Source organism: Carassius gibelio, chromosome B15, assembly GCF_023724105.1.
Source record: "Carassius gibelio isolate Cgi1373 ecotype wild population from Czech Republic chromosome B15, carGib1.2-hapl.c, whole genome shotgun sequence".
Classification (NCBI taxonomy): Eukaryota; Metazoa; Chordata; class Actinopteri; order Cypriniformes; family Cyprinidae; genus Carassius; species Carassius gibelio.
Window position 1 is genome coordinate 3817114 of NC_068410.1, and position 14832 is coordinate 3831945.

The 14832-nt window shown below is 35.4% G+C and overlaps 1 protein-coding gene across 4 annotated transcripts in view; it reads left to right on the top strand.

Annotated features, from left to right (window-relative positions):
- LOC127972951 (NLR family CARD domain-containing protein 3) overlaps positions 1-9049 on the top strand; it is a 44963-nt gene extending 35914 nt beyond the window's left edge. For 2 of the 4 annotated variants that reach the window (XM_052576980.1, XM_052576977.1), the window contains 2 exons: positions 3158-3336; positions 3543-9049. In XM_052576980.1, the coding sequence (XP_052432940.1) occupies positions 3158-3336; positions 3543-3544 (181 nt within the window). In that variant the 3' untranslated portion in view covers positions 3545-9049. The remainder of the gene's footprint in view (positions 1-3157; positions 3337-3542) is intronic. The other 2 variants (XM_052576981.1, XM_052576976.1) reach the window with 2 other exon arrangements.
- Positions 9050-14832: the final 5783 nt, after the last annotated feature.

The window sequence follows — 14832 nt, forward strand, 5'->3', positions numbered from 1 at the left end:
TGACAAGCTTTTACTTTGGCAGGTTGTCTGCTATTAAGTATAGATTCAAAGCATCTGATTTATTTACTTTATGCTGTTTTAAGGCGAACCCAGCAATCCTCAGCTGTAACAGAACCCATCAGTAAGAAAATGAAATATGATGATTCTGTGAATCAACCACAAGACATGCATGAAAGCGAGTATCCTGGTGTCAGGTAAAATACAAGGTCTTGATGCTGCAAAGATTCATCAAATCATTTAGAATCAATAACATGCATATCCTTCCCTTCAGTAGACTTCTGCACTTTTATACATGTAATGTGGTTAATTTTACAGCCATGAAGACCTCAACAAATTAAGATCCAATTTGAAGAAAAAGTTTCTGTATCTTTATGAAGGAACAACAAAGCAAGGAAACCAAACCCTTTTAAATGAGATCTACATAGAGCTCTACATCACAGAGAGTGAGAGTGGAGAGATCAGTAATGAACACGAGGTGAGACAGATTGAGACTCAATCCAGGAGAACAGCAACAGAGGACACAGCGATCAAATGCAGTGACATCTTTAGAGCTTTACCTGGACAAGACAAACCCATCAGAAGAGTGCTGACAAAAGGAGTCGCTGGCATTGGAAAAACAGTCTCTGTGCAGAAGTTCATCCTGGACTGGGCTGAAGGACAAGAGAATCAAGACGTCCAGCTCATATTTCCACTTCCTTTCAGAGAGATCAATCTGATGAAGGACAGAACACTCAGTCTTTTAGATCTTATTCATTTCTTTTTCCCTGAAACAAAAGAAATAGACATTTTCTGTGACAAATATAAAGTGTTGTTCATCTTTGATGGTCTGGACGAGTGTCGTCTGTCTCTGGATTTTCGGAGTAATGTGAGGTTGTGTGATGTAAGTGAATCCGCATCAGTGCATGTGCTGCTGAAGAACCTCATTGTGGGGAATCTGCTTCCCTCTGCTCTCATCTGGATCACCTCCAGACCAGCAGCAGCTGATCTCATCCCCTCTGAGTGTGTCCATCGAGTGACGGAGGTACGAGGCTTCAGTGAGCCACAGAAGGAGGAATACTTCAGGAAGAGAATCAGTGATCAGAGTCTGGCTGATAGGATCATCTCACACCTGAAGTCTTCAAGGAGTCTCTACATCATGTGCCACATCCCAGTCTTCTGCTGGATCTCAGCCGCTGTTCTGGAGAAGATGTTGAGTCAAGCAGAGAGTGGAGAGATTCCCAAGACTCTCACTCAGATGTACACACACTTCCTGATGGCACAGATTAACATTAAAGACTCAAAGTACAACAAGGATGACACAGACAAAGAGATGGTATTCAAATTAGGAAAACTTGCATATGAGCAACTGAAAAAAGGCAATGTGATCTTCTATGAGGAAGACCTGAGAGAGTGTGGCATTGATGTGACAGAAGCATCAGTTTACTCAGGATTGTGCACTCAGATCTTCAGAGAGGAGTTTGTCTTGAATCAGGTGAAGGTCTTCTGCTTTGTTCATCTGAGCATTCAGGAACATCTAGCGGCTCTATATGTGCACCTCTCCTGTACAAACAACAAAATAAATGTGTTTGATGACATCACCAGTATGTCAAAGATTTCATTATCTGACCTGCATAATAAAGCTGTGGATAAGGCTCTACAGAGTAAGAATGGACATCTGGATCTTCTCCTGCGGTTTCTTCTGGGTCTGTCAGTGAAGTCTAATCAGGGTCTTCTACAAGGACTAATGAAACAGACAAGAGGGAGCTCTGGGAGCAACGAGGAAACAGTTGAGTACATCAAGAAGAAGATCAGCAGCAGTCGCACTCCCAAAAAATCCATCAATCTGTTCCACTGTCTGAATGAGCTTGGTGATCATTCAATAGTGGAGGAAATACAACAATATCTGAACTCTGGAACATTAGCTGAAGCCAAACTCACCTCTGTGCAGTGGTCAGCTTTAGTGTATTTCTTGTTGACAGAGCAAACGAGCGATGTGTTTGAGCTGAATAAATTTGTTGGAAGAGAAAATGCATCGGATAAAGAAGTTCGGAAGCTGCTTCCTGTGATTAAAGAATCCAGATCAGCACAGTAAGTAACACTGAAAACATTTTACTTAAAGTGTGTTCTAGGATCTGTGAACCTATGTTAGTACTGACCCAAGTTTCCAGTGACTTTGCTTGTAAGCCTTTCTTCTAGATTTGATAACATATTTTGATATATGCCATGAGACTGTTCTTTAACATATAAAAGCAAAAATTAAAACAGCCATGAATATCATTAGTATTAAATGCAATTGTTTATTATTACTCAACTTGTTTCACCCCTTATGAGTTTGCCTCCCTGAAGATGTAATTTGCTAAAGTAAAAAAAAAAAAAAACTGAGTGAAAAAGCATAATATGACTCATTAAGTATTTTTTTTTTTGTTGTTGTTGTTGTTGTTTTATTGTTACTGTGTTGAATTTACTGTACCTAAATGTTCAATCTCTCTACAGTTTGGGTGGCTGTAATATCACAGCTAAAGGTTGTGCTGCTCTGGCTTCAGTTCTGAAATCAAACCCCTCAAACCTGAGAGAACTGGATCTGTCTGGGAATAAAATACTAGATTTGGGCATGAAGCATCTATCTGATGGACTTAAGGATTCTCACTGTAAACTGGAGAAACTAAAGTAAGATCATCTCTTTAATGCTTTTTATTCCTGTGTGAGATAAGACATTGTGCATTGATTGATCAAAAGTGACAGTAAATAAATGTGTAATGTAGAGTTCATTTTATTCATCAAAGAATCCTGAAAAATAATTTCAGCACCGTTTTCAGCATTTATAATAATCAGAAATGTTTCTCAATCAGCAAATCAGCATATTAGAATGAGTTCTGAAGGATGATGTGACACTAAATTTTCAGCATCATTACTTTATTCAACTTTGAACACAATAAATTCGATTTTAACATATTACAACAGGAAACAGTTATTTTAAATTGTAATAATATACAAAATATATATAGAATTTTTTCTTCTTTCAAAAATGTAGGTAGCTTTGTGATATAAAAGTGCCAAAAAAAAGACCTACTTTAACAATAATAATAGTTGTAGTCAATTTACCAGTTCTAAAAACTTGAACAAAGATTAATCTTGAGACAAAAAGTTTGAGAGTGAGAATTGTCCTTGTTCTCTACAGGTTGAGAGATTGTGGGGTCACAGGTGAAGGTTGTGCTGCTCTGGCTTCAGCTCTGAAATCAAACCCTGAACACCTGAGAGAACTAGATCTGTCTGAGAATAAACTAGGATCTTCTGAAGTGCAGTCACTTTCTGATCTAAAAGATGATCCAGATTATAAACTGTCAGAACTGTACTATTGTGAGTATATTTTTATTATAAGCTTTTAAATGGATTCACAGGCCTTGTATGTGTAAGTGGAGAATACAAAAGATCAGATTTACACGAATATCTTTGAATATAATATGAATATGCTAATATGTCTGGCTGTGTTTTTTCTGGCTGTGTATCTGCTGATGTGATGTGACAGCAGTAATTTCTCATACTGTCTGTGTGTTTTACTTTAGGACTGAGTATATAGACATCAATCCTGTTTCCTCAGGATCAGCTGATGTTGAACAAGGACCTGATACAGAGACGTCACAATCAGCAGAGACTGAAATAATTATCAACCTAGCACCTGTGTATTTTACTTTATATTTCTCATGGATTGATGTAAGACCATTACATTACCAGCCGGCTGGTTTTGAAATAGCATACTATTCCTTCTATTTCTGCTAAATAAAGATAATATTGCAGAAATAGTACAAGTAATTTTATGATACTGTAGATAGATGCCATTTCTTTTGTAAGTCTTGTTTGTTCTCTGTTTTGGGGTTAGAGTTAGAGAAGTTAAGATGCTTTTCTTTTTATGTATTTAATTTCTTTTAAGTAATTTAGCGGGTTTTAGTTTAGCTATTTTAGCCTGGTCCATTGCTGAAGTCAATCAGTATATTTAGGGGCCAAGCACCGAAGGTGCGTAGGCACCTATTGTAATTGTTCCCATTCCTATTATTAGGGGCCAAGCACCGAAAGGTGCGTAGGCACCTATTGTAATCGTTGGCGTTATTATTATTAGGGGCCAAGCTCCAAAGGTGCGTAGGCACCTATTGTATCTGTTAGGATTCTTATTATTATTCTGGTCCTTTTTCCGCCACAAGTCTACAGCAGCCAATGAACCACTTACGGGAAAGTTGTGCAATTTGGCACACTCATAGAGGACGTTATCAACATTAACTACAGCACGGTTAGAGACTCTGACTCCAACTCTCTAGCGCCACCACTTGTCCAAAGATTAAATGTTTCTATAATAATACGTTTTGAACCATAAGCCACAAAAGTACAATTATTTTTCCTCTGAATCCTTGGCTCATGCCAAGCCGAATGAACACCAAAATTCAATTTTTTTTGCTATTTAAAATTTAAAAAAAAACCTACTTTTTCGAACTCGTCCTAGACGGTTAGTCCGATTGCCACGAAAACTGGCTCAGATCATCTTCAGACTATGCTGTCAAAAAGTTATGGAATTCAAGTTGATTCGTCTAACCGTTCTCGAATGACACGTGAACAAATTTGACGAAAAGCATGCAAAAATGCATGTGAGGCTATATCACGGCAATGGTTTGGTATATTGAGACCAAACGTGGTGTGTGTTATAATAACCATTATTTGAGACTACCGGAGATATGAAAAATGCATATTTTGGCTTATAACTTTTGAACGGTTTGGCCAAAAATCACACAACTGGTCTCTTTAGATTCAGTCTGTCATGTCGAGTCAAATGATATCCAATTTTCCTGTGTCGGCCATTTTAGGCGTCGGCCCTTTTGAATTATGTTTTAAAAATGCTGTATTTTTTGAACGCAGCATCATATCGTTACGAAAATAATTACAAAAATATTCGGCTCTATGCCCTGAAGGTACTCGAAAAGTTTGGTGGCAGCGCCACCTTGTGATCAAGAGTTATAATAAAATATCACTAAAATGCTAATAACATTTGAAAAAATTAGATTATTGAAATGAAAATAGTCTCCCTACATTCTTTGGGTCATGCCGACAGCATCGATACCAATTAGGCGAAAATTGGCCATACTTCCTGTCCGCCATTTTGATTAATGTTGAAAACCTACTTTTTCAAACTCCTTCTAGACCGTTAGTCCAATTTTCACCAAATTTGACATGGATCATCTTCAGACCATGCTGACAAAAAGTTATGGATTTTGTGTTGATATACAAAACGGTTTTAATTTAGCGCATCAAGAAATTTGCATTTGAGGCTGTATTTCTGCAAAGCTTTGGAAAAAAAAAAATCTTAATTTCACCAATTATCTCAATTAAATTCAGAGTTATAGATATTTATATGAAAAAACACGTAAAAAATGACTGACTCTTGACTTTGATTGAATTTTACTACCCCTTACTATCAATATTTTCGCATTTGGGCATTGGCGTATAGCTCTCTACCTATTTTTCTGAACTTCTGACGGTGGTTTCGTCTCGATCGGACAAGCGGTTTCAAAGATATAGCCAAATAGTTTTTAACCTGTTAGCCAGCACCCCCCATTATGGAACTCACATATGAAAGTGCTCTACCTAACTTATAATTGTAGCAGTTTTCTACTTCAGTGTGTTACAAACATAATTTTGGTGTCTTTGAAAGAAGACACTTTGGGCTTTACTTTTTATCAACCAGATTTGATAATGCTCAAAAATATTAAAAGTTATAGACACTGAAGTGCCTTGAAATGGCACTTCTAATGTGATCTAAAAATACATGAAATGAGTCCTGGAGCAATCTAGAAAAGTAATGAGTTGGAAGCCACATGCCTCATGAGTTTCTATTTCAAATCTGAATAAAATATCATGTAAAATGAATATGTCTACACCCCCCACCCCCCAAATATAAGAAAATATATTTCCCAATAGTATTGAAGGCTTCTACAAACTATTTAGTCAGTAAACATACCACTGCATAGTTTTTACAATTATAAAACATAAGACAGAAACTTAGATATAGATCATATAAGTTATTTATTTTATCACTAAAAAAATACAAAAAGAATAATTTGAGTAAGAAAAATAAGAATAAGAAAAAAAAAGATCTAACTTTGTTTGGGAATTACAGAAAATCCTGAGATTGTTAGAAATGCAGTATTTACAATGAATTACGATGCAAATAAGTGCTGAAGTGCTGATGGACCGCCTCCATCAGCTGAGAGGTGCGTCAGAGCGCATCACGAGGGAGCGCCAAATTCAAATAAACTATCTTTCACCTATCTTTCATTTGTTCTTTTTTCCGGTCGATCGCCTCATTCTGTTTGTGACACTGTACGCTGCAAAACCCTGCTGTGTTTTTACTACCAAGATGCAGTTTCCGACCATGAGTTATTTCATAACGGACACAAACAGTTCTGTCGCTGAAGAACTGAAACGTAAACAAAGGAATTATGATCCATATTACATCGTTATTGCTTTGTTGGACTAAACGCGCTTCATGAGATGTCGTTCACTGGACCCTTACCTTTTTGTAACTAAACCGGGATTTACAGCTGTGGATGTGTTTATGACTCGTTATTACGATGGATCTGGTATGTACAGCATTTCTAATGTTCATGTTTTTATGTGTTCTGCTTACACAAATGTAGCAAATACAGTCTTTATAAGCTTTCCATTGAAAAACAGCGCTCTGTCGTCGATGCTTGAGGCTTAGATCTTTATAATGATACATAGATTGTCAAGATTAAATTTGTCCCGTTTCATTTAATCTATTCATAAACACTGACACGTGCGAGTTGAGTGGCTTTGAGGACGAGGGCGTCGGTATGCAGGCTAAGTCACGACGCTACACAAACCGTAAGGCAAAACCTAGCATGTTTGGTTTCGTAGGACTCGGTAAGGTTTCTCAAGTAGAATTAGAAGATTTGTGTGAAAATAAGTCAACCACACCCAAAGTTATAAGCATTTTAAAAAAGAAATTCACCACTAGATGGCGCTGTTTCGAAACTTCTCACGCTCTTTCAGGACATTGTCCTGATGATCCATACCATGTTTCGTAACAATCCGTTGATGCGTTCTTAAAATACAGCATTTTAGCACAAAATTGTCGACAGTCAAAATGGCCAAAATGGTAAAATTGGATATCGATAATACATACGATAAATCGCTGCAGAAATACAGCCTTACGACTGTTTTTGCAAGCTCTACGTAAAATTTGTTCAAGCGTTTATTGAAAACAGGTTGACGAATCAATTCGAATTCCATAACTTTTGGTCAGCAATGTCTGAAGATGATCTGGTTCAATTTTCAAACAGTCTAGGACGAGTTCGAAAAAGTAGTTTTTTTTTAAATTCAAAATGGCGGCCATAAATGACTTCATAGGGTGCAATCGAATCTTCATGAGCTCAGGAATCAGGGGAAATAATAATTTTGTTGATTGGCCTTACTGTTAAAGTTATTAACAAAATAAAAGTGGAATTTTGGACAGTTGGTGGCGCTAGACGGAATGACTTGGACACACCAAAATTGGTGTACTTAATGTTGGCATTGTCCTCTATCAGAATGTCAAACCAATACAACTTTCCCGCAATCGGTTATATGGGCTGCCACAGACTCCTAGTGGAAGAAGGAATAATAATAATAAATTTAGATAACAATTACGGGGCCAAGCACTCCACCGGCAAATTGAGGAGCTAAGCATGGCATGTAGAATCACACAAAGTCCAACAATTAGCAATTAAACCAATTTTAGGATGATTGTAATTGAAATGGCTGAAAAATCATAAATACAACCACTAGTAATAAGATTAAATGGCCTATCACCTTTGACCAACAGGTGGTAATGTAATAAAATCATTTTAGTGTGTTCTGTGTGAAATGACAATAGGTTTAGTGTCAATATGCTAAAGCAGGGCAGAGATACAGCCTGAAGTGTCATTTTGGCATGATGCCTCAATTTTGTCACGGCAGTATGCGAAAACGGTTTAGTCTATTGACACAAAATCCATAACATGTTGTCAGCACAGTCTGAAGGTCATTTGATTCAAATTTGGTGAAAATCGGACCTAAGGTTGAGTAGTTCGAAAAAGTAGGTTTTCATCATAAATCAAAATGTCGGACCAGAAATTCAGCTTAATCTGGCATATTTGGTATCTTATATACTTTTAGACCAGTTTCATTCCAATAGGCTGATGCATTAAGTTATTAGCATTTTTAAAAGTGTAATTTTGACAAAATGTAAACAAAAGTGTAATTATTCATGGTTAATGAAGGGTTTATTACTCTTGACCAATAGGTGGCGCTGTTACCAAATTTATGTGGTCTGGTCAGTGTGAGGTGACGATGACACATACAAAGTTAGGTGCAAATATGTCATATGTATGGGCTCACTCCGAGGACACATAAAAAAAACGGTGGGACTGTGCCTCTTGGTGGGGCTATAATAGAACAAAACATGAAATTCCCGTTCACTTCAATACAGTTTTGTGAAATAAAATGCTATACTAAACAAATGCATTGGTGCAATATTACGAATCTAGGTATAATCTAGGTATTCCAACATTTAGTAATATGTTGTTAAAATCGAAAGTTGCAGCAGTGTTATTTAATGAGCTAACATGAACTAAGACTTGTATTTTTTAAAAAGTTCTTCTTTAGCAAATGTAGCTATTGCTTATTATTTAGCTGTGCATTTACTGAATGAGTACTATGCGATGTCCGAACTGATTACACTACATTTTATGTATTGCACATTGATAGGTAAAAATTGATAGCCTGAATGCACTGTAAGACACTTTGGATAAAAGTGTCTGCTAAATGCATAAATTTAAAATTTTAATTTAAATCATTTTCTATTTTTAAACAGTGTTAAATTCTCTTTAAGACATTTTCAAAGTTCTTAAATTGCTTGTTTTATTGTTGTGATTATTTTTCTTCATGATTTTTTTACTTTGGTTTTTACTTTCTTGCTTATGTAAAGCACTTTGAATTACCATTGTGTATGAATTGAGCTATATAAATAAACTTGCCTTGCCTTGAATGTTATATGCATTAATGTTAATGTTAGGGGGAAGTCGTGGCCTAATGGTTAGAGAGTAGGACTCACAATCGAAAGGTTGTGAGTTCGGGTCTGGGGCTGGCAGGAATTGTAGGTGGGGGCAGTGCATGTACAGTTCTTATTTTTGTTATAAGAAAAAAGTTATTTAACCTGTTATACTGTATTACGACCACTTTTTCGAAACTAAATTTCCATACCTTGATAATACCGTATACCATGATAAAAGCATTATAAATTAAATCACAGCAGGAACATATCCGGCACCGGATACCGTCATATCCCTAACCTCACTGTAAAATGCACCTATTTATATTGAGATTGTACAGTCACTTATAATGTATATAATGCATATTAATATTAATAGTTAATGCAAAGGAAAGCATGTTTAAAACTGTTATGTAATCTTTCCTTTCTTCCTGGTTTGTGCATGATTTTGGGTTCAAAAAAATTATTACATTTAAATTTTCAGTTGTATACAGGGGCGGATCTAGAAAAATATTGATGGGGTGGCGAGAAGGAAGCAGGAATTTTTGAGGGGTGGCAACATATGGCAGACGTATATATACTGAATTTAGACACAGTTATCACAGTTTGATGATAAATATATGTGCAAAAGGACACAGGCTGCCATTTACAAACTTAATCTCATGCAATCAATGTCTTGCATTTGAAACAGTTCATAAGGAATAAGTGACCATACCCCATAAGCACCACCACACTCAGTAATGCATACAGAATACATCGACATGTAATTAAGAGCATTATAAAAGGTTCAGTGTTATCAATATGTCAATTTATTATTAGAAACACAAGATTTTAACAGCCAATGACATTTCCAGCTGGGGAGACTCAACATATTTTCTACAGTTTAGTGTTAATCACCATCTAACTCAACCAGTCAAGAGCTACATTTAGCTTTAGCTGTTATATGAATATGGTCCTGAAGCATAGGTTTTATTAGCTGACAATAATAATAAATAAATAAACATTATAGGCACAAATACAAATGTACTTTTAGACATTGTTTTTGAAAAACATGGTGTTATTGTTTTGGCAAGCTTAAATTAAAACTTTATGATATTCCTTTAAAATAATGTTTTAGTATATCTTTTAAGTATATTTTACTAAGCAATTTCTTACATAATTTCTTTTAGTTAGACCTCATCTGATCTGAACTTTTATTTTGGTGGGTTGTAACCAGAATTTCTGTGTTTTTTAATTAACTATTATAATTAACTAATAGGCCTACTTGAAGTATAGCGTACTCTACTGTGCAATAGTACTATATTTCTTTTTGAATTTCTCCAAAGTTATACCGGAATTTTGGTGAAATCCTCTCATAGCGCGCTGACGTGCACATGTGTAGCCTACATCATGCATCAATATAGTGAAGAGCTGAAAACACCACGTGTGCTTCAGTGTGTGTGTGTGTGTGTGTAGTAGAGCACACATTCCCAGAGATGTGTATAACAACGCCTTCAGAGCCGCTGCTGGCCAAATGTGTGCCCTAAGCAGGATTGTATTGTTGTGCCCCCCTTCCTCAAATATGATGATGAAAAAAAAAAAACCTAGGCCTACTATAGGGGTGAAAAGAACTTTAATCAAATAAAAAACGAAATTAATACATTTTATTATTTACAAAACACAATTGTAGCTCTCGACATTTACCTGTGGCTGTAACTTTATTAAGGCTCTAATATATTTTATAGTCTCAAGCATTCAGAAATCATGCAAAAGGAAACTAAGCAGTTTTACTATGATTTACCATGGTTTATTTTTGTAAGGGTTGTGATATGCACATTTTTGTTGAAGAAATTATAAAGGCTGTGTCATCTATAGCGAAAAGGTGTCCAAAAATGAAAGATTTTGTGAATATTTGAATTAAATGTTTGGTCAGTAGCCTAAACAAGGATTTGATCGTCCTGTAAGTGTAACAGCAGCAATCACATGGCTTTTGTAATAACATGTACATAAATTGTTTATTTTGTATTTGCCTACATTATGTATTGTAACAGAGTTATTATTAACCAATCATTATTGCCTCATAATTTTTTTTATATAATGCATTTTAAGTCATTTTAAAGGCTATTGGTGGCTTAGGTCTGTTTTTATAGCAACAACTACAACAAAAAATATTACAGTATATTAATACTTTGTAAATTATTATTTGAAGTAACAAAACCATGGTTAATTTGCAGTTACCACGGCTACAAGAACAATGATTTGTTGTGTTATTGTTAAAACCATGGGTAATTTTCGTAAGGGAACCTGAAAAAAAAAAAGAAACTTTCACAAGAATTTGCCTGAAAGTGGTAAACGGGCCTCATTTTTACCTAAATGATTTATACTTTATTTTAATATATATTAAAAATGTATAAGGTGTACATTGTAGTTGACACCTAAATTAAAACATTACAATTGTTTAATGACTTGCAAGTCTTTCTCCTCAAATGCTATTGAGCTTCAAATTTGCGTTTGAGCCCATGTGAAAGAGTAGCATAATTTACATATGATTTACAGATTTTAATAAATATCAAACATTTAATTCGATTGTGTATTATAGCTGACACCTACATGAACAATTACATTTGTTTTTATGACTATAAGTCATTCTCCACAAATGCTACTGACGTTAGAAAAGTGTATACCAATATCGCATGTAACTTTAGAGACGGTCCCTAAATTTGATACTTTTTTTTACTTTTAGTTTTCTTTTCTTTGAGTCAGTTTTGGAATTCGGAGCGGGATCGCGAATCATTTGAATCAGTTCGGGAGTTCGTAGCGGGATCGCGAATCATTTGAGTCAGTTCGGGAGTTCAAAGCGGGTTCGCGAATCATTTGTGTCAGTTTGGGTATCGCAAATCATTTGAATCAGTTCGGGAGTTCGTAGCGGGATCGCGAATCATTTGAGTCAGTTCGGGAGTTCAAAGCGGGTTCGCGAATCATTTGTGTCAGTTTGGGTATCGCAAATCATTTGAATCAGTTCGGGAGTTCGGAGCGGGATCACGAATCAAGAAAGATTCGCGCTGGTAAATTTTCAAATTGGCCATAACCTTTAATTCGTTGCTGCCAACTGGGGTGGCAAGGCTTTCTTTTAGGGTGGCATAAAATAAAGCTTGTTTTAGACTTTTATTGTTATATAAAATGATTGTCTGATTTGACAAAAGTGACTGTCTGTGTATTTTATTTTAGTATTTACAGATATCCGATGACATATTCTCATATTTACCAGACCCTACATTTACAGTTGTTTCATACTTTAACGTAAGGAATTTGTCCAGAAACTCCCCTGAGCAGGGTCATGAATTAGAAAGACAAAAAAAAAAACAGCTAAAGATCCTCACTTTAAACTGGGGAAACTTTGGTAAGATAATTTCTCTCTAACATTCACATTTTTGTCCTCAGTAAGACGTGTCTTTTAATGTAAAATCAGCCAAGATAATAACTGTTCAGTACTACATACAAAATCTCCGCACAAATGATCTCATTACTCTTTGAATGTCTTTATTCAGTTCAACATAATACTATTAAGTTTATAAGCTGCCAAAGACCTAACATGACACAGTTACTAATCTTATTTAACCGTTCAGTTCTGAATCAGTTTCAAAAAGCACCACGGAGCATCAACATGCATAAATCTCATTCTTTTAGCAGCAGTATGTGGCAATGCTTAGTGACATTTCTACTAAGGTTCACCTTTTATCATTCTCTTCAGGCTAAGAGATTGTGGTGTCACAGATTTAGGTTGTGGTGCTCTAGCTTCAGCTCTGAGATCAAACCCTGAACACCTGAGACGTCTTAGTTTGTCTGAGAATAACCTAGGATTTTACACTTCTGCTAAAATAAGATTGTAATAATTTATAAACATTGTCTATACAGATGAGGTAGGTGAACCCGTTTACTGAGGGGAGGACTTGCTGTTCTTCTGCCTTACCAGTAGAGGGCGGCAAACACTACAAATTATTACAGTATTTGGTTGTCAATTCCTGAAAAAAATACATGTATTGACATTAGAGTGTATGCATTTAAAGAATTAGCAAAGCTTTTCATATTTTCTATTATTGTCTCTTTTCTGCATTTCAATTACTTTTGACATTTTATAATATTGTACATACTTTACGACTTCTATTAGTTAATGAACAATGTTCAGGTGAATATATTTCACAGATGAATCTCCACTGTGACTCCATTACTTGTCACGATAATTACATTCCTTCCCACTTATGCACAACAATCTGTTAATATAATATTGTAAGTGTGGTTAGTTTTGTTGTCATAGTATTTTAGGAAGTAAAAATACATTCAAGGGGCCCTATTGTTTCCTGTCATAGAGAACCATTTAAAGATTTTAAAAATACAGAGAGAAGATGGGCAGATGCACTTATAACATTTAAGATGCAGGAGTAAAAAAAGAAAAAGAAAAGAAAAAAAGAAAGACATCACACATGCAGAGAAAGAAATGAAGAGTCAGATTATTCCAGACATTAGAAGCGCTTCTATACTGAGATCTGCTCTGAGGAGGAAACAGCTGTGCTGAAGCACAAGGTCATAGATCCATAATCCTGCGCTGCACGACGCTAGATTAAAAACCCAGTTTTGATTAAGAAAGCAGGGTTAGAGGATTACGGTCTGGTGAACAAAAATGAAAGCAGTTTTAAACTCAATCCCAGAGTTCATCAAAAATATAAACCTCAGACTGTCATCTCAACCTCAGATTAATGCAGAAGCTCCTTCAAGCTCCTGTGCAGCTCAGAAGAAGAGAAGATGTGTGACAGTGTCTTACTACAAAATAAAGTCAGAATTATGAGATAAAAAGACATTATGGCATGGTCAACTTTCAACATCTTATCTCACAAATGAATGTCATAATTCAGAATTTTTGTCACCAGTAGTATTTTTTTCTAAATAGACTACATGTTTGTCAAGATTTCAAATTATTTCAGTTATGACAGTATCTCAATAATTGTTTGTCAATTTAGACTTTTTAAACTCGCAATTAAAACATTATGTCATAATTTGTATTTTATTTAAATTATGTCTTTTGTGTAGTAATTTTTAATGACTATATGATAATGATGAATTTGTTTATCTCGTAATTATTTTCCAAAGCAATACTTTACTATTCCCTTATTCAATATCTAGACAAAAAATGTGTACAAATTCGCTTGTTTTGATGAAAAAAGTTATTTTTTAAATGTTTCAAAAGGTTACTTTTTGCAAATAAAAATGTTTGAACATTTTGCATTAAATCAAGCATCTTTGCATGCAATTTTCACTCAGCTTCTTAAAAAATACAAATAAAAAATGTGTCCCTGAGAAATACATTTTAAAAATAAGTGTAAAAAGTGTGTACATTTTACCTAGATCTATAGAGACTGACATGTTTGTTTTCATCGTAAGATTCATCTCATGGACAGATTCAAGGTTTATGAAGGGAGAAAGAAATGAGAGAGCAAGACTTTTTCCATTTGCTTTTCTCTGACTTAAAATCCCATTTGATGGGAGGCAGAAATCACACACATTGCACGTGAGACATCTGATCTGATCTTCGTTTACATGGAATCATTTCACATGTCTCTTATTAACTCAGAAATGATTCTTTTGATGGGCAGAGCCTTGAAGCCAGCGCTCATAATCATATGCAAATTGTGAGACATGACAATTCAAAAACTGGCATATTCACTACAGATATCAGAGGGTTCAAGGAGTTCCCAAACCTGTGGAGAGATGTCAAGCACTCAAAGAAGCTCCATATGATCACCTGT